We start from the raw sequence: 21,415 nt of genomic DNA on the forward strand, positions 1-21,415 counted from the left end.
AGTAGTAGTAGTAGTAGTAGTAGTAGTAGTAGTAGTAGTAGTAGTAGTAGTAGTAGTAGGAGCAACAGATGTGTTTAGCTACATATAATTCTAAGAATTAAACAATTACAATTTAGTGCTAAATAAGACAATTTGGATCGAAGGAATTATTAACATGATAGAAAAATTGATATATTAACAATAAATATTCTACAAAAGTAATATTTAAAGGAAGAGCATATTCTAGAAACGTAAAGCAGTCTTTTTGACAATCGTCGTTTGAAAATAGTCAATGTCTGACAGCCTTTTTCACTATGTACACTAAACAACGATACTTTCACTACTTACACTATCATAAAGAATGAAGGCTTACATTGATCAAATATTATTTATACTATTGTACACAATTTACAAAATAATTAGGCTATGCTACTATTAAATAAAATACCTTGCATTACAATACACAACACTTTGCATAAGCTTAATAGTGTATATAAAGTTTGAACAATGTAGGCCTACATTCTTTATTATAATATAAATAGTACAAATAGCGTATTCTAGTGTACATAGTGTAAATAATTTAAATTGTAAATGTTAGTGTAATTTGTTAAAGTGGTCCATGTTTTGTTCTGTTCCACTTTACGAAACAAGATTCGCGTGAGCCGTCAGTCAAGTACTTCTCTTGCTAGATGCATGCGGTTGTCCATTTAAAACTCCAGTAAAACTTAATCTTGTAGGCCCCTGGGACACAGTACGGTCCCTAACCACCACCACCACCACCACCACCACCACCACCACCACCACCACCACCACCACCACCACCACCACCAAGTATCCAGATTTTGAAGAGACAACCCCTCTCGTTCCTAGAGCAATCCCCTCGGCGCGTCGCCAGCCCATGAATAGGAAATACTATGGAACGAAAATGGAATGAAAATAGGACGAAATGATGCTGAACTTTAAAGGTAAGCGTTCACTACATCGTATCGCACTCATCGGACGAATCGCACAGATCGGAAAAAGACTATCTTTGGTGTAATTGTTATGTAACCGCGTTCACTACATCGTATCGCACGCATCGCCTCTCGGCAAATCCGTCCACGTTTCTCGGATGAGCAACTTTTCCGATGCGTGCGATCATGGCCTTCTTTAATAAATCAATTTTAATTGGTCAACTGTTACTATTATGTTGTGCCATGTTCAGTGTCGCGCCAAAATGACAGACGGAAAACTTATTTCGCTTGTAGAAAATTGCGAAGAATTATATAATTTGAGGCGTTCCCATTACAGTAATCAAGTCATTTCTTACATATATATTATGTAACCAATATTTCTTTCGTTTCTTCCTCTTCAATTAAGACGCATGAAGCAATTCTTATTCGCTAACAGTCATAATTAATAGACCTAACCTCAAACTCCTCTATTTTCAGCAATGCCAATATCGTACGTCATGTTTTAAACAACTGATAGGGGAATCCGATGAGGCGATGAGATGGAGCCGTTACAGTGAACCCACTGCACTTAAAATATCCGTTGAGTGCGATTCGTACGAGGAGTGCGATACGATGTAGTGAACGCTTATCTTAACATGGAGTAAAGAGAGAATCCCAAGAAAAACCTCAACTCCGAATTTGTTCACCACTCTTGAACCAAGACCGCCTGAGTGAAAGGCTAATGGTCCGCAGGGATAATCATATAGATTACGACTAGACTAAACAAATAACGGAAGTATAAACACCAATTAAACAATAAAATCTATCTACAGTAATGACAAGATAAAACTGCAAGTCTAAGATGCTGTGGAATGCCGAGTGACGGCAGTTGAAGAGCCTAGTCGCATGGCTGCTCACAGAGCCTCTCGTAATGACATGACCGGAAGTAACGCAACGCGCCTGCGTGGGGCGGGAGGGCGCTTTTTACCAAATCTTCATCGCCGTGACCATGTACAACAGTGAGGTCGGCATTTCTGGTAGATGGCCTTCATTACGTTGAAACCGGTGTTGAATTTCGTTGTGACGTAATAGGAAGCGTGGCGTGCTGCAATTATTTGCAAAAAAAAAAAAATTAAATTAAACATAAGTATGAATAATTCCTACATTAAGTGACATTCACACTGTTTTCGGTGATTATCGTAAAGTATCGTGTCTGCCACTAGACGATCACGAGGAAGGAATTTCCATCACGGTAACACGACGTAAAGTATTCAATTGAGACAAAACAGAACATCTACTTCACATTAGACAGAATTAAAATGCATGGGTTTCACCTCTGATCACATATATAACAGATTGACCATCCCTAAGTTAAAAACGGTAGCATGTGGAAGAAAACAACCACCAGGATTGCCACTGTCGATTAGTAACGACCGCTAGATGGAAGTACAGTTGCTCCATGTAATTCAAATGGAAGTTATAATGTGACTTCTTTTACTGTCGCTAGATGGCAGCACAGTGAAATTGATAAAAGTTGTTACCTTCAAAGCCCATAAGAGTGATCAATCTGTTATTTAATATTAGGAAGAAGTCAGAATGAAAGTTTTGTAGATTAACTTGATAATAAAATAGAGTAAACTAAGAATCAAATGAAGTACTGGTTTCACAAATTAACAATATACTTATTTAAATATACAGTATGTTAAATATAATAATATATTAATACTAATTTAAATTGCGTATTCTAAATATCTCATATTTTAAATTTGGATTTATACGGTATAATTTATATTAGAGTTGGTCATGGAATTAGTTTACGTTTCGTTTGCATTCGTGTCTCGGTTTTTGGCACATTGAACAATATATTATTATTAATACTCCTATTAAGACTTTTATCAGTTGAATATTTATTCTTGTGAGTGTTAGTGCATCAACATCTTTTGTATTTATGTGTTGAAACTTCTTCCGACAGTCCACATATTTCATGAAGACATTGTTACTATGGAAAGTAAACACGCTCATAAGTGATCTGTCTGGCTATCAATTTAGCGGTTATTAGTCTACGCAGAGTGATTTTTAATGCAAGTTTATCTTTCGTTTTGTGTGTTTACTATTTACTATCTCTATGTCTATTTATATTCTCAATTTCTCGATTCTTGCTTTGGTGTCTCCACATCCGTTCCTATTTATACATCAACTCCAATTGAAAATCATTATTCCTCAAGATTAGGTTGATTGGTGCAGTCAACGAATTACAAATTGCGGTATCAACACCTCTCTTACCGGAAATCTCTCCGATATTCCGGCTTTTGATAATCATGATACAAGTACTACTATGAATAATGATTTTAATCTTAATGCACCGGTTCCTACTTCTTATGCCGATATTTCCTGTGATTCTTCTGACTTTGTTACCTGTCACTTATGCCCTTCTGGCTCCGCTAAACTTTTCCCGTGGCTTACGTGTTCATTGGTCTCGGGTCCACTCTAATATTCCGTTTGCTCCTAATAACATTCCCTTTCCGAAATCACCACTAGACGATTTTCAAACACGTCTTATTAATAGTAAATAACATACATGTTTTGAGGAGAATTTATAACCCTGATGAAATTGCATGGAGTAATAGCACAGTCTACAGTCACGAAGCTTGGGGTGATTTTTTGCAAATCTCGCGATAGTTGCTAGCCGCTTGGAGCGCTGTGAGTACTAGGAACAATAGACTGTGCCACAGCCATCGTGATCTAATACAGACCGTAAGGCAGCCCATGTAACTCGCTTAACCCGATCACGAAGGGCGGCGTTTCAACCATTTAAATTAATTGGAATGCATAAACAGTAACATATGTTTCTCTAAAATGTAGTGTAATTCCATTAATAAAATTTAAAACAATGATTATGAGACACTTCAGACATAATTCACTTGTGAGTTAAGGTGTAATATTATTTATGGTGTGAAAATTACGTTGTTCGTACGTGTAATACCTGCCTTTATTTCGATTAAATATTGCGAAATTCTTGTACATTCATTTATGCACGATTCAATAATTTTCAATTGCACCGCACGAATATTTAGATATGTTGAAATTATAGGTTATGTTTACTGTACCAGTTGCCCCTTTCTGTCTAAATTTAGTGACCTCCAATGCCTTGCCGTCCATATGAAAATTATAGGTTATGTTTACTATATTTAACTTATATTCCTAAATTCGCAATCATACATTATAATTAAGCATAATGTCATGTATGATACCACGGACATTAAATTTGTCTGTATTTTAATACTAAAATTGAGTACAGAATTACTGTATTTATCTACTACCTAAGAGACGAAGTAACACAATTGTACGTACACTAATTTTATAGGAGTTGTATGGTAAATGTTTTGTCTAAAATTAAGGAATGTAGATGTGCTAAATTGAAATCACAATATAAATTCTTTTTTATTAACCCTCAAAATATCTTCCATTCTAAACTTGAAATGTTGACGCAAACAGATTACGTTAACATGTAAAATTCTCTTCACATTAAAATAACACGGTTTTGTAATTATTTCTGCAACATATTAAGCAACAAGAAGTAAACGGAACTTATGGACACATTACACTAAATAAAGCTTAGCAATGATAAGCAATAAAGTTATAATATAGTTCACTGAGCTCCATACACTGAAATGGAAAACCCGAACAAACATTACGGCCTGGTCTAGATCGAAAAAGCATTGGCTGTGCCATATTTCGCATTTTTGTGAAAAGCTATGTAAACTGTGAAATGTTCGTTATTGGTTGTAATAAATGTAAATGGCTAAAATACTATAATTTGAATAATAATATGGGACAAGGAGACGTTTGTAGTACTATAAATTGTAAGAAAAATAGGTTAGAGTTATCCTTCTTCTGAAAGATCCAGGAGAATATAGAATATAATCTATATTTTATGAAAATAATATATAAACCTTATGTATTTCATATTTCAATAGTGGAAGGAAGGTGTTATTTTTTTCAAAAGAACACTATATCGAAAGTGCAATATATTTTATGGTCTGCTACGGAAAGTCTGTGATGAGGCGATAGTAGCGATCCTGGTGGTGAGCAACTATCTATGGATGCATATTTCAACTGTCTATGTTTGCATATTTAGTAAGTATTAAGCTTCGTGACTGTATATACTAAACTGTGGTAATAGCTTGCAGCACTTACTTCTATCTAGTGGTCGTTACTAAAAAATTCATTTTTGACAGTGGAGATCCTAGTGGTTGTTCTCTTTTATATGTTGCCATTTCATAACATGGGAATGGCCAATCTAATATATACTTGATCAGGGCTGGAGCACTGAAGCAGAAACGACCGCAGTGGGGTCAAAAAGTATAAGGATTGGACAAAGGAAGACTGAAATAAGGTAGACTATGCAATCATGTGCAATTTTATTACTACTAGAGGCACTACCAACTGAAACATTCTCCACAACAAAAATAACTAGTTGTAATGTCAAACAAAAGTGGCTGAAAACCATTACCATAATTTTCATAATCAATTTTCTGATCTCGAATAAACAAAATTCTTGCTAAAATCCATTCCGCCCGCAAAAGCTGCAATAGAGGTTCTAGTGGATATGTTCATAGCTTCAATGACGCCATATCATCACTTAATCCTCTCTGAATACCTTTGTAATTTAAATGGGATGTTAAAAATGCATTAGTGAACTGTGGCACAGCCTTAGCCTTTATTTAAAGTTTAAAATGTTTTTATAGAACTGAAATAGCCTTGGCTGTTGCATATTAGAGTGAAAGCTACTTACACTGAGCTTTCATTTATGAAATTGATATGAATTTCTGTTGTCAGCAATCATTCGCAAATGAATACAACATTAGACATTAACAATGTAAGAAGACAAAAACACACAAAGAGGACAACAAATAATGATGTGTACCTGGCAGGCGGTCGAGTTTCTATTTGATTATCTCTCACGTCTTCGCATTCAAGCTAGTCAGGCCATGAAAATGTTGACTCTTTGCTGGTGAAAGTCTTCTGGCTGTTGTGCCGTATCATTTCTGTTCCCCTGTATTCTGTTTTGCTATTATTCAGTATGCCGAGTTTATTGTGCCAAATTGTTACGACTGTTATCTATGTACAGTACATATATGTGGGTGTGTGCACAAAGAAATAAGGTTTTAATAATTGATTAAATGGCGATCTTACTCGTGTTAATTATGTAAGCATGTGTGGCTTACGGCTGTTTCGATGTTACTTGACACCATCCTCAGAGCCTACTAGATCTCGGCGCTATCTCGACTTCGCTTCCTGTTGTGTGGGTGCTTTCGCGTGATGAAGAGTTGTGTCAAATAGTGTGTGTGTTCTGAAATTGATCTGTGTGTTGAGAATTTGTTTAGGGTGTGTTTTAGTGTGTCTGTATATTTCATATTGTTCTAGTGTGTTGAGTTTTTGGTTTTTGGGTTGTATGTGTAGGATTTCCATGTCTGTATTTATGTTATTGTATGTGTGGTCACAATACACAATACACCTACATATGCCGAACATATAACCAATGCTAACCACACATACAATAACATAAATACAGACATGGAAATCCTACACATACAACCCAAAAACCAAACACTCAACACACTAGAACAATATGAAATATACAAACACACTAAAATACACCCTAATCAAATTCTCGACACACAGATCAATTTCAGAACACACACGCTATTTGACACAACTCTTCATCACACGAACGCACCCACACAACAGGCAGCGAAGTTGAGATAGCGCCGAGATCTAGTAGGCTCTGAGGATGGTGTCAAGTAACACCGAAACAACTGTAAGCCACATATGCTTACATAATTAACACTAGTAAGATCGCCATTTAACCAATTATTTCTATTCAAGTGTTAAAAGTAGTGTACGAAAGATTCAACATGAAATAAGGGTGCTTGCTTCCAGGTAGTCGATACCGGTTGTAAGTAGTCGAAAAGAGAAGAACGCGTATTGACTAAAGTAAATCAGCCAATCATTAAGAAATTAAATCATAAGATGCAAAAAGGTGACATGTGACAAAAAAATTATAGGACGCGATAAGAAAAAAACTTTCTAATTCCCGCAAATCATGTTCTGTACTTGAATCCTATAGATTCAAAATCTCCTATATCCACTTTCACAAATTAAAGGATTTTGACAGTAATTGGAGGAAAATAGAAGGAATTTTAACCTAATAGTGACTATTAACAAACATTTTGCTTCACATTTAGTGGCTTTTTGAATTCAAATTATAAAAATCATTAGAATTCATTCTTAGCAAGCAATATGTGGACATAATACTGAACAAAATGGTCTTTAGGGGGTTTTGAATCTAGAGGAGTCACTTGTATAGGCATATAAATTAAATTACATGTGTCAGTCTATTTATTTTGATTTTACACTTATAAATGGCTTTTAGAGAATCCGAAGGTTCATTGCCGCCCTCACATAAGCTCGCCGTCGCTCCCTATCCTGAGCAAGACTAATCCAGTCCCTACCATCATATCCCCCCTTCCTCAAGTCCATTTTAATATTATCCTCCCATCTATGTTTCGTTCTCCGACCTTCCAACTGACACTCTATATGTATTTCTGGAGTCACTCATATGTGCTACATGCCCTGCCCATCTTAAACGTCTGGATTTAATGTTTCTAATTATGTTAGGTGAAGGATAAAATGCGTCCAGCTCTACGTTGTGTAACTTTTTCCATTCTCCTGTAACTTCATTCCTCTTAGTTCCAAATATTTTCTTAAGCATCTTATTCTCCAATATGCTTAATTTCTGTTCCTCTCTCAAAGTGAGAGTTCAAGTTTCACAACCGTACAGAACAATCTGTATAACTGTTTTATAAATTCTAACTTTCAGTTAATAATAATAATAATAATAATAATAATAATAATAATAATAATAATAATAATAAAACAAGAATTTTCCTACATTCTTTCAATATTTCTTTTCTTCATCTTCTAAGTCAACGCGGCATTGATAGTTGGGAATCAGCACGATACAGGCCTCATGTAAGGTAATGTCGAAGGCCATGTAAGAGGAGAAAATCTTCGATATTAGAGAACGGATGTCGGCACTGATTAATCGTTAATTTTATTTTTAGGGGGGGAATATCATCGAAATGATAGCCGTCCAAATCTTGGATTTAAAATATCGGCATCCTAATCAATTCAAATGAACAACAAAGAAAATGTAAATTAATTAAAAAAATACATAATGAAATTAAAAAAAAAGAATATTCTGTGACAAGATGTGGTGGCTATCAAAACGATAAAAATTTATTAAAATAAATAATATACATTGAATATTACAAAAATGAACAGAGATAGTGATTGATGATGTTCAGTGAAGATTTTAAAATAGTTGATGCAATTGTCTGAAGAGTATTATCAGGAACCTTTAATTTTCTGAGGATCTCCAATGTAAATTTGGGAATTGTTCCTCGCGCACCAAACATAAGTCCAATGACATTCCAATCTAGAATATTATATTTATGGCTGAGATTATCACAGCATGGAAGGTAAATAGCGCGTTTCTCTTCATGTACCTGCTTTGGTTGATCTTCATTAATTTCGAACCTTACAGGAACATAAAATCCAGACGTTTGAGATGGGCAGGACATGTAGCACGTATGGGCGAATCCAGAAATGCATATAGAGTGTTAGTTGGGAGGCCGGAGGGAAAAAGACCTTTGGGGAGGCCGAGACGTAGGTGGGAAGATAGTATTAAAATGGATTTGAGGGAGGTGGGATATGATGGTAGAGACTGGATTAATCTTACTCAGGATAGGGACCAATGGCGGGCTTATGTGAGGGTGGCAATGAACCTCCGGGTTCCTAAAAGCCAGGTAGTAAGTAAGTAAGTAAGTAAGTACAGTGGGGTCAAGAATGAGACCAGTTTTTTTATCTCGGTCAATTATTATGATGTCAGCACGCAAACTATAAGCATACAGACGAGCTTATTGTTGTTCTAATGGCTTTCTGTTGCTGGGATACGTTAATAGGAATAATATTTAGTGTTTTGAATATTTCAAAATCTTTATAATGCATACTCACATGAACGAAGGTCAAAAGAAATCTTATTAAGATGCTGAAGCGTTGTTCTTTCACAAGGTCTTTAAATTTGAAGAAAAGCAAACAATTTATGAAATTACAGATGAGATGATTTTCTACATCTTACGAATTAAGCAGTATTTCATAAGATGAGTACCTGCGTACATAATTCTGCCCTATCTTCAAAAATAAGAAATGTTATTTGTAACTACACAGCACAAGAGGAACCTGAAATCGGTGAGTCATGTGAAGCGTGTGCGAAAACCGTCCAAACACCGAATTCTTTCACAACGGAGCGAACTCGAGTAACTTTTACGATTTCACACGAGTCAGATGCCCCTTCCGTCAGAAGTACTTCTCCTCAACCAGAAAGAAAGAGTCTGTTACCACCTCATGAGTTCCGCTTTCGGGAGCCTTCCCCAACACCTGGATTAGATGCTTACATGGAACGCATGTCGATAACACCCCGTAATGAAGACGTAATCTCCAACCGAACTTATTATACAAGCATGCCGAAACCACAAATTAACTATGAAAATGGAAAAGAATCGGGAAAGAAATTCTTTACTACAGCAGGTGTGCAGCAACAGCAGCGTTCTGAAATTTCTACCAGCGACAGAGACTGCCTAGATTTCGGGTCTGTGCCTATCCGATCACAAAACGGAAATGTCGGTTGCCCTTGCTCAGGCACAGTGGAGTCCATGGTGAGATGTCTGTCATTAGCTCAGCCTCCCAATTGCTGCAGGAAGTTTGTGCACTCCCATAAGGATCATTTCAGAAAGTGTCGATGTCGAAGTCTGAAACCAACCCTCTTGTCCCTTCGAAAGCCACAAGGTTGGGAGTGGTGCTCTGTGGACGTCAGGCCAGATATCCTCCTGAGGGCTATGAGCCATGCCGGCAACAGCGAGCCACCGACTTGGGCAAGAAAGTATAGGCGTTACCCTCCCACCTTACCAGAGTGGGTGACGTTCAGGCCTGTGATACGTAAATGGAACCAACTGTTGTACAGTGATTGACATCTGACCATACTACGCAGTTTAATCTCGTAGCTATAAATGGATCTGAATTTTGAATTAAATACTTACTATTTTCATAATAATACTTGAATTATTACACTGAATTTAGTACCAATCAGAGTGCTGCATTGGAGTTAAATCGCTCGCTTGAACTCGGTCGAATGTCGGACCCTCGAGCGAGATAAGATCGGTCGTGATACGCTCGTAATAAATAGAAGCACAGCATAAGGTCATCTCACCGACATGTCTTATCTTGCATGGAAGGCGACAGATAAGATACAAATATGTTTTGCTTACACGGTAAAAATAAGGCTTTATTTTCTGCGTTTATGACAAACGTTAATGGAACAGTTTACTGGAACGTACCAAAACAGTAACATGAAGTTATAAATAAAATAGTATGAAAAACTTCGATATACAGTTATTATTGCTAATTAATAATTATTTAATATTTGATTTAGCACATTATGATAGGTCCATACATAGTGTTCCGCCTATATACTGCGACAATGTAGAAACGTTTTACAAAATATTATTGATATAACAGTAGATTAATAAGAATATTAGTACAGAGATAACGTCACAGAAAATATAATAAAACGAATAATCATGCTGCACAACTGTTACAGACGCAAAGATTGATACACTAATTATTAGAGATTATTATTGCTACTAGAAAACTTGATACGGTTCTTGCAATATCGTGTTTGTGTTCTCCGTTTATAATAATTACATTTACATCCAATAACATCTATCAGATGTGGCAAAAACAAAATCACTCCTGTGTGGGGGAAAAAAAAAAAATACCTACAACATTTACATTACCGGTACATTTTAAAGCAAGTTTTGTAGTTGTACTACGGAGAGGTTAGTTAAACACTGCAAAATTTTGAAATGCTAAACATCTATGATGTTACTACATAGTTCATCACTGTAACAAGAACGAATGCCTAACGCTCGGCTTATACCGTTCGAGGATTTATTCCTCGCGACAATTTTACCCATCATACATGTGCGCTACCTATCGGATTATGCCATGAACTACTTGGCGCTCGAGCGAAAACGTCCGATGCAGACCTCTGGTACCAATGTTAATAATACAGAGTGTTTCAAAAATACGGGGCATAATTTCAGGTATGTATTTCCCACATGTAGACAATCAAAATAGTTCATTACAACATGCGTCCGGAAATGCTTTATTTCCGAGTTATGGCCTTCACAACATTTAAATTCACCGGAACGTTTTTCTTTCCACAGGTCTTTGCCGTCAAAGGAGACATTAAGAGGGCACTCTGACAGTTCATTCCGAGGCGAAGGTTACATTCAGTGTTGTGTAGGCGTTAGACTGTGCGACATGTATTCAAATCAAGAGCTGGCAGAGATACACTTCATGTACGGTAAGGCGGACGGCAATGCTGCGCTGGCTCGTCGTTTGTACCAGGAGAGGTACCCACAGCGACAATGTCCAGATCGGAAGACATTACCGTCTGTGCGAGTTTGGAAAATTTAACTCTCCTGGTTTGGGAAGGGGACGACCAAGATCTACAACTCCAGAAGTACAGGAGGAGATTCTGGAGGCTGTGAACATGACTCCTATCAGCACACGAAGGGTAGCGTTGCAAGTCAATGTTCCTCATACGACTGTCTGGAGACTGTTGAAAGAGTATCAATTGTATCCTTATCATTTGCAACGTGTACAGGCCCTGTCACCAGCAGATTACCCTGCACGAGTTAGGTTCTGTCAGTGGTTCTTGCAGCAGTGTGGTGTAAATCCGAACTTTCCTGCCTTAGTATTATTTACAGATGAAGCACAGTTCACACGAGATGGCATAACAAATTTCCACTATCAGCATGTATGGGCGTGTGAAAACCCACGTGCAACTGTTCCATCTCATCATCAGGTGCGGTTCTCCCTCAACATGTGGGCCGGTATCATTGGTGATCGATTAGTTGGACCCCATGTATTTGTAAACAGACTTACGGGGCAGGCGTACACAAACTTCCTGGAAAACACCATACCTCATGTTTTAGAAGACACTCCACTGATCAATCGTCAACACATTCACTTCTTGCATGATGGCGCTCCTGCACACTTCAGTCGTACGGCTCGCCGGTACTTGGATCGAAGGTTTCCTGATCGATGGATAGATATAGGTGTCCCAATTGCTTGGCCTCCACGCTCACCTGATCTGAACCCTCTCGATTTCTACTTGTGGGGCCATTTAAAATCATTGGTTTATTCATCTCCGGTGCCTGATTTGGAATCCCTTCGGAATCGAATTGAATTGTGGCATGTTATGAGGACATACGCAATACTCCTGGAGTTTGGGATCGTGTTCGCAGGTCAATGAGACATCGATGTGAGGTCTGTATTCAAGCAGGAGGTGGACATTTTGAAAATCTTCTGTAATGACAACGACCTGCGTAAAGAAAAACGTTCCGGTGAATTTCAATGTTGTGAAGGCCATAACTCGGAAATGAAGCATTTCCGGACACATGTTGTAATGAACTATTTTGATTGTCCACATGTAGGAAATACATACCTGAAATTATTCCCCGTATTTATGAAACACCCTGTATATACGATGAAAGAGTAATGGAAAGGAGAAAAATTCTCTCCGGCGCCGGGATTTGAACCCGGGTTTTCAGCCCTACGTGCTGATGCTTTATCCACTAAGCCACACCGGATACCACCCCGGCGTCGGACAGAATTGTCTCTGATTAAGTTCCAACTCTTGGGTTCCCTCTAGTGGCCGCCCTCTGCACTACGTCATATATGTCTATGAACATAGGACCGAAGTCCACACATGTGCTGAGGTGCACTCGTTATGAGTGACTAGTTGGCAGGGATCCGACGGAATAAGCGCCGTCTTAAATCACGAAGTGATTTACGCATATCATATATATTATTTTATTTTTTTTTATTATTTAATTTTTATTTTAATGTACCGAAGTACATATGATATTTCCATGCAGATTTCTGCGTCATCATACGATGAAAGAGTAATGGAACGGAGAAAAATTCTCTCCGGCGGTCCTATGTTCATAGACATCTATGACGTAGTGCAGAGGGCGGCCACTAGAGGGAAGCCAAGCGTTGGAACTTAATCAGAGACAATTCTGTCCGACGCCGGGGTGGTATCCGGTGTGGCTTAGTGGATAAAGCATCAGCACGTAGAGCTGAAAACCCGGGTTCAAATCCCGGCGCCGGAGAGAATTTTTCTCCGTTCCATTACTCTTTCATCGTATGATGACGCAGAATATCTGCATGGAAATATCATATGTACTTCAGTACATTAAAATAAAATAATATATAAAATAAAATAAAAAATAATATATATAATAATATATAGTTTTCAGTCAGATGCAAATGAGTTGTCATTAGTAATGTAGTTCTGACAGATCGCTGCGTTGGACTTTCAACCCGCAGTTACTTATTAAAATTCTGTGAGTTCAAGATACAAATTGAGGGGTACTCTGCAATAACAAGGTATGTGTAAGAAGTGGATTTTTGGCAGTAAGTAAAAGTAACATTGTTTTCATTAACAAAGAAATGCTTTTGCAAATCTGCGTTTTTGAATTAGTATTATTGATAGTTTATATGTATAAGTTTCATGTATTATTCGTCAAAATCTTGTTATTGAATTTATTATTTTAGTACATTAACAGTAAAGTACTCCGACTTATCTTGTTATTGCATTGTGACCGATCTCCTGTAGCGTGAGTTTGTCTTAAGTCCAGTTTCGGACAGCGCCTTGTTCAGAGGAGGGAAAATCTGTAGAATTTTTATGTTGTACCTAATCTACCCCTTGTATATTTTTTGCTATAAATTATTTATAACCAGACTGCGGTCTAGGGTCACCGATTAAGCTGGTCGCATTTTCTCAATCCCTTAATATCCCTCTCAGCTGCTCAATCAGTAATGTAGGTAACTAGTTAAGCATCTCGTGCACGGGAGCCGACTTGCACTAGTATTAGTTGTTAAACTTGACGTGAACGAACGAGCGCTGCGATCCAAGTGGGTTGAATCACCGGAGTTCGTGGCTGATCTCGAGGAAGAGTGTTGTGAACTGTGCATGTATGTGTGTTTGTATCTATGAGTGCTTCTTTTCTGACAAGCAGTTCGAAATTCGTCAAAATTAAACTAACCAACAGAGTTACATATTACTGTCTACTTGTGTAAAATATGTTAACTTTGTGCTTGTCTGACGATATTATGTTGGTTAGGCGTGACGTAGAAACTGGAGTCATAGTAGTCACATGATTCATACTCTGTATTGAGTTTATTATGATGCGAAGACCACTGTCTTTTTAAGAAATATAGTCGTTTGAATAGAAGAATCATTCACGCTTGCAAACTGTTTATGAGCTGAGTAATACATTTTATCAACATGCGTGTTTGTAGTTGACAGGAAGTGGATACACAGCTGGTTTGGGTTTAGGGGTGAAATATGTCCAGGTCGAGTGGCGCGGATTTTAAAATCCAATTGGACCGAAATGTGGTCAGTGGATTACGAAGCTGTTGAATTTGACATTTATAATGAAAATCTATGAAGGCATCTACAAAGATCAAGCATGAGCCGGGGATACTACGTGCCCTGTGCGCCATTTCTTTATTTGGTGAGTAGTATTTTTCTACCAATTCACATTTTTGTCTCTATTTGTATGTTAGGTGAATACATGCACCTGCGCCATATTTTGTTATTTTTTATGCAAGCAATAATTATTTGGGCCATATTCTGATGGGTTTATAATCAACGGGCGGTTATTAGTTTTTTTAGTAGGCTGTTTTATGATGCTTTATCAGCATCTTAGGTTATTTAGCGTCTGAATGAGTTGAAGCTTTATTTTTTATTTTATTGGGTTATTTTACGACGCTGTTTCAAAATCTAGGTTATTTAGCGTTTGAATGAAATGAAGGTGATAATGCCGGTGAAATGAGTCCGGAGTCCAGCACCGAACGTTACCCAGCATTTGCTCGTATTGGGTTGAGGGAAAAAACTCAACCAGCTAACTTGCCCTGACCGGGATTCGAACCCGGGCCACCTGGTTTCGCGGCCAGACGCGCTGACCGTTACTCCACAGGTGTGGACGAAATGAAGGTGACTATTACACTTTTACTACGTCACATTAGTTTTGACCAATAAAACGGTACGAAAGGACGTCTTTCAACCAATCATGGCTGCTTATCGCACAATTTTATCGCGTCCCTAGCATTTGTTTATTTTTATCACTACCCTAGCATTTGTTTCTTTGTTTGCCAACATTTCAAACTGCACTGGTCTGGACGTCAAAAAAAAAAAAAAAAAATTACAAACCACTCCAGTCGATGCACAGCAGTTTCAAATATGACTCGCATTGGCATTCAAGAACAAGAAATAATAAAGATCACTGGTCATAGCTATGCACCTTCCCTGAAACCCTATTTACAAATAAATGAAGAGCACCATTCGGAAATCCTGAATAAGTTGATGGATACACCATGTACATCAACGAGTTCACTTATTTTACGCACACGTCCAATATAACATCAACTGAACCACCAACCACTAAAACATTCAAATTTGAAAATTGTACCTACTTTCAATAATTGTTTCCTTTAAAATTATTCATGTTTATTTTTTATTTCATTATCGTTAATTAAAACGTTTCTTGTTTATTTCATCATCCCTAATTAAAACTTTTCTAACACTTGTTTATATTATTTAGGTTATGTTTGTTATAGCTTCTGCTATATGATATTATGGATAGTCACGTATCAGAGATTGTTTAATACTAAGATTTATCGAAAATCATCTGTCAAGTGACGTTGATTACTGGGATCCGGATGATTGAAGTGGAATGCAAATGTTTTAATAAAAATGAAACTGAATTAACAAAGCCTTCTTGACTAGTAACCATCCACAGAGTTCAATGAAGATTCCATAGTTGGCACAACTGATAACAAGAAAACAGCTAATCATAACACACTACTGCCATCTAGCGTAATGTTGAGATGGTACAATAATACATTTGAAGACAGTTGTATTTTCGTAAGTCAATTAAGATTTTATTGTATTGGAGTACTGTGTTAAGCTTTATATACTTTCTTCTAATCGTGTAATAGTCAATTAAATTCCACTCGAGTTTTGATTTTCTATAAATAAATCAAAACCCCTAGTGAGATTACTGTTGATAATGCCGGTGAAATGAATCCGAAGTCCAGCACCGAAAGTTACCCAGCATTTGGTCATATTGGGTTGAGGGAAAATCCTGGAAAAAAACCTCAACCAGGTAACTTACCCCTACCGCGAATCGAACCTGGGCCACCTGGTTTCGCGGCCAGACGCGCTAGCCGTTACTCCACAGATGTGAACTGTTATTAGTAGTTCTGAACGGTGTTGTAGATTTGATCCCAAATTAAGTGGTAAATTTTATTTATCATTGCCATTGCTAAGTTTTTTCGTACTGTCGCTAAATTTTATTTTAAACGACCTCAGCGGCTCTTGGATTTGATATTGTAGAATTAACATGAATGTTACGTTTCCTAAGTCGAACCTAATTAGAAAACAATACAAAGTCTAGAATATGATGTATAATGGACTTCAGCAGTTGTTGTACGGGCTCACTTGCAGTTGGACATAACGCATAGCCCCAATATCCAATTATTTATATGTATATTTTTTTACGAATTCAAAATTTTTGTAGTTCACTGTGCAGTAATGAAGCGTTTCTCTCATAACTCATAAATTTGTTAACTTTTTCATGTTCTCTCTCTTTTATTTTATTGCTGAAACTCATGTTTACAATATCATGCTCTTTCAACTGCATTCCTTAATAAATAATATTTCTTTTTTATTTTGTGTTAGAAGAAAGTACTGATACTTGACCTTTTTTTAAAATGAATTAATTTTTATCAGACAATCTATCAAAGGCAGAGAAGTGATCTTGCGTCATATTGTAGATATAACATGTATAAATACACACAAAAAATTTCATCACAGGATGTTTGATAGTTTTTTAGTTATGTGGGAAATGCTTCATCACTGCATAGTGAAATGAGTTTTGAAAAAAAAAAAAAGTAGGCTAAATAATTTTTTTTAAATCGTAAAAATATTTTTTCATATAGCAGAAGGACAATGTTTTACACATACCAATTTTCATTATTGTACAAGATACAGTAATGGAGGGAAAAAATGTTGAATATTTCCAAAATTTTACTGCTGTAAGCTGTACCTAACCCCTTGGGAAAGGATGGTATTTTTTGGTGAAAAATGAGTAAATTTTCAAAAATTTTTTTTAAATACTCTGTGATATGTGTGGAATGCATAGCATAACAGTTTGTGGGTATTTGTGCCCTTATCGGATGTTGAGTCGCCATTTTTAAACTTCCTGCGTTATGAATTTTTAAATCACTCGCCCACTTTTATTGTTGTTTCCGGTAAATTAAATTTTCAAAAAAAAAAAAAAATCTTTAAAATACTCTTTGATATGTGTAGAATGCATTGCATAACATTTTGTGGGTAGGCTATTTGTGCCCTTATCGGATGTTGAAACGTCATTTTTAAACTTCCTGCGCTATGGATTTTTAAATCACACGCCCACTTTTATCGGTTTCCAGTAACTTCATTTTTTTTGCTACATTGCCAGACAAAAATGGATTTATTTTCTGAACTATTAAAGATACATGCATGAAATTTAGAACACACATTCTTTAGACTATTAGGAAAAGTTTCTCTGTAACAGAATTTTGTTAATTGATTTCATTTAAAAAATACGTCCGTTTGTTTGCAAGAAAGGAAATCAGAAAATAGTTATTAAATTTTGTTTATTTTACAAACGTAGGGACTAATATCAAAATTCTGTTACAGACAGTTTGTAGAACATGCCTTTGCAAATACATTGCAAAAAACTGTTTGAATCTATCTTTAAAGACTGTTTAGATATATCGGTTTTAGTATAATCTTGCATTGGGTATTTTTTTTTTTAAATTTGGGCCCCCAAATAATTTTTTTTCCAAAATATTTATATTTGGTTGAATTCATACAGCTATGAGCTCTCTACATACAAAAAATTAATATTTTACACCAAATAGGAAAAAAGTTTTAAAAAATACCATCCTCTCCCCGTAAAGAAGATGCCCTGCGGGTTGCTTACGCTAGGGGTTACCTCGTACTGTTGTTACAATGGACATCTATGCATTATAGCCTTGGATAGGTCTGACTCGTAGAGTGTAGACAGTATGATCCATGTGCATCTAACTTGTACTCAAAGTAACCAAACACAGGTCTCTAGTTATCAAGAGCCCAGTGGAGAGCCCCAGGTTGTGAGGTCAGAGGAGCTGGTGAGATGGATGATCCACAGTCAGTCCAGCATTGTGGAAACCTGTGACAATGCACTGTGGGGTTTCATCTAGAGCATTGTCGCACAGGAACGATACGACATCATTGATGAATTGAAGGATGCCGTGCGACGCGCTTTCCGACAGATTACACCAGCAATGCTGAGGCGAATGTCATACCGAACCTGTCGACGCATTATTTTGTGTGAGGAGAATGATGAGGAAATACTGACTCTTTGGACACTTAGGACACACAGTTAGTGTAAAGTGGATATTTATGTCTGCATTATGACCGGAATTACATAAATAGTATGTATATTTGAGGTATTTGTAGGGGGTAGGACTTCTTGCCCACTATGTACTGTAATAATTTCAAAAGATTTCTAATATGATTGTTGTTGTTGTTGTTATTATTATTATTATTATTATTATTATTATTATTATTATTATTATTATTATTATTATTATTATTTATATGATTATGTCTCGTGACCAGAATATTGTACGAAATGGAACTATAAAAATTGGAGATTTATCCTTCGAAGAGGTGGAAAAATTCAAATATCTTGGAGCAACAGTAACAAATATAAATGACACTCGGGAGGAAATTAAACGCAGAATAAATATGGGAAATGCCTGTTATTATTCGGTTGAGAAGCTTTTGTCATCTAGTGTACTGTCAAAAAATCTGAAAGTTAGAATTTATAAAACAGTTATATTACCGGTTGTTCTGTATGGTTGTGAAACTTGGACTGTCACTTTGAGAGAGGAACAGAGATTAAGGCTGTTTGAGCATAAGGTTCTTAGGAACATATTTGGGGCTAAGAGGGATGAAGTTACAGGAGAATGGAGAAAGTTACACAACACAGAACTGCACACATTGTATTCTTCACCTGACATAATTAGGAACATTAAATCCAGACGTTTGAATCCAGAAATGCATAGAGTGTTAGTTGGGATACCAGAGGGAAAAAGACCTTTGGGGAGGCCACGACGTAGATGGGAAGATAATATTAAAATGGATTTGAGGGAGGTGGGATATGATGGTAGAGAATGGATTAATCTTGCTCAGGATAGGGACCAATGGCGGGCTTATGTGAATGTGGCAATGAACCTCCGGGTTCCTTAAAAGCTAGTAAGTAAGTATTATTATTATTAAATATGCAGAGGGTGGGCTCAAAAGAGTATTTCCGATTAATAAACAATATAATGAACTAAAGAACAATAAGAACTTGAACAAACATTTGGAATATGATGGATCAGTGATTTGGAATAAATACTACCTATTACTTTGCTTTCTGTTGTTAAGGGATAGACAGCCGTGATGCATCTGAGTGGCCGCACCGATTACGGATAATTATAACTCTTTGTAACCGCCTGCGATGGCTGAGTGGTCAGACCTTCAGTCTGTCACAGCAGGAGATCCGAGTTCGAGTTAGGCCTGGAAGTTTTCATTGAAAAGTCCATAGTGACACTTCTGGTCGACAAGGTCGCAGTTGGGTTTTCCTCGGGGTTCTCCCGTTTCCCCATATTAGGCTGTACATCATTCCGTCAATATTTCTCCATTTCGTTATCATTGCATAGCATTCCCCGAACGCCAGCTTGCGACGCACGGCTGGCCAGCTGGCCTAATTCACAACGTAACACTGATGTTTATACATCTCTGGACGAAATATTGTTTTAGCATTTAGGGGACTTATAAGCCGTACATCATCCTCTGAAATATTTTTACTGTTTTTAATGGCTATTGTAATTATTTCCTTGCCCTTTAAACTACGTGAATTATGAGACCGTGCAACGCTATAATCAGTAGGGAGTGCACATCAGGTTGTGTTGCTCTGGACAACTTCTTCACCTGGTTTATTCTGAATAGGGAAGTAAAAAGTCATTGCCATATAAGTTACATTATTTTGTGCGAGATCGTGCGTATTTGCTTGTTTTCCGCACAGAACCAATACGCGGTAAGTGTGAAATACCACATTCAGTATTCCCAACGTAACACACATAACAATTTCCCTCTTCTTACCGCTTAAGCGCGACATTCATTTTACTGCTTTAGGCTTTTAACATATTATTTTTATAGAGACGTTTAACATAGTAATATTTATAAATTGGAAACTTACCACTGCAATTTCACCTAAATTGCAATGTTAATTATTGTTTTTAAATATTTGCAAAAATTAAGTAAAGTCTAATACTCCACGAAACTTATTGCATTCCTGATACAAGTAACATTAAGGAAGCCGTGAAAAAATCAACAAGATTCCAGATGCGGATGTTATTACTGCAATATGTTATATAAATAATATTGTTAAAATATTAAAATGAAGAATAAAGCATTACATAACCTAACCTTTGGTTTAAGTTCGCATTTATAGACTGGGGGGGAAAAAAAGACAGACGTATATCACGGCCTGTTGGAGTATAGTAAACACAGAAAACATTTTACAGCAACAATGTTGAAGAAAGATATTTTGGTTTTCCGAAGTTGCCGTCATTAAACAGAAACCAACATGGAGATTTCATTGCAACTAATTAGAAATTCGTCTTTCAGGTATGTAATAAACGATCTTCGCACAAAATAATGTACGATACACGAGCGGTATGTTTGTTTTCATGTTCTCGGAAATTAAAAAAGCTCAACTACGTTTCGCTTTTTCAATCTTTTCCTCGACCATGAAAACGTCAACATACTGCTCTTATAACGTATATTACTATTTCAGCCCGTAAGAAGAAATACTGATGATTTAACTTTTAATTTTTGTGTTTACACTATGTTAGAGAACGGAGAATGAATACTGCTCATTACAAGTTAAACAGAGTCTTCGAAATTTTTAAATAAACTCTACGGGTGCTATTCATAGGCATTTCGCTAGCCCGCGCTACGAGCGTGCTAAACTAGCTCCGGCTATAGACTGATTACTTGTACAGGATTCATATCATATCATATCGCTAAGACTGGTTTATGAATACGAAAAACGTCAGTTCGCTGATCATCCACGCTAAGAATGTCTATGAATATGGCCCTACAACTCCAATTTTAATTAAATGTTCAGAAAACACAGACAATAAGATACGCTTATTTAAAAATA

The 21,415-nt window shown here is 36.7% G+C and overlaps 1 protein-coding gene across 1 annotated transcript in view; it reads left to right on the top strand.

The window, feature by feature from the left end:
* Window positions 1-14,046: 14,046 nt before the first annotated feature.
* jvl (javelin-like) overlaps window positions 14,047-21,415 on the top strand; it is a 569,361-nt gene continuing 561,992 nt past the window's right edge. Inside the window, exon 1 of the mRNA XM_069842126.1 lies at window positions 14,047-14,623. Coding sequence (XP_069698227.1) covers window positions 14,579-14,623 — 45 coding nt within the window. The 5' untranslated portion in view covers window positions 14,047-14,578. The remainder of the gene's footprint in view (window positions 14,624-21,415) is intronic.

The sequence above is a fragment of the Periplaneta americana genome, chromosome 12 (assembly GCF_040183065.1).
Source record: "Periplaneta americana isolate PAMFEO1 chromosome 12, P.americana_PAMFEO1_priV1, whole genome shotgun sequence".
In the NCBI taxonomy this organism is placed as follows: domain Eukaryota; kingdom Metazoa; phylum Arthropoda; class Insecta; order Blattodea; family Blattidae; genus Periplaneta; species Periplaneta americana.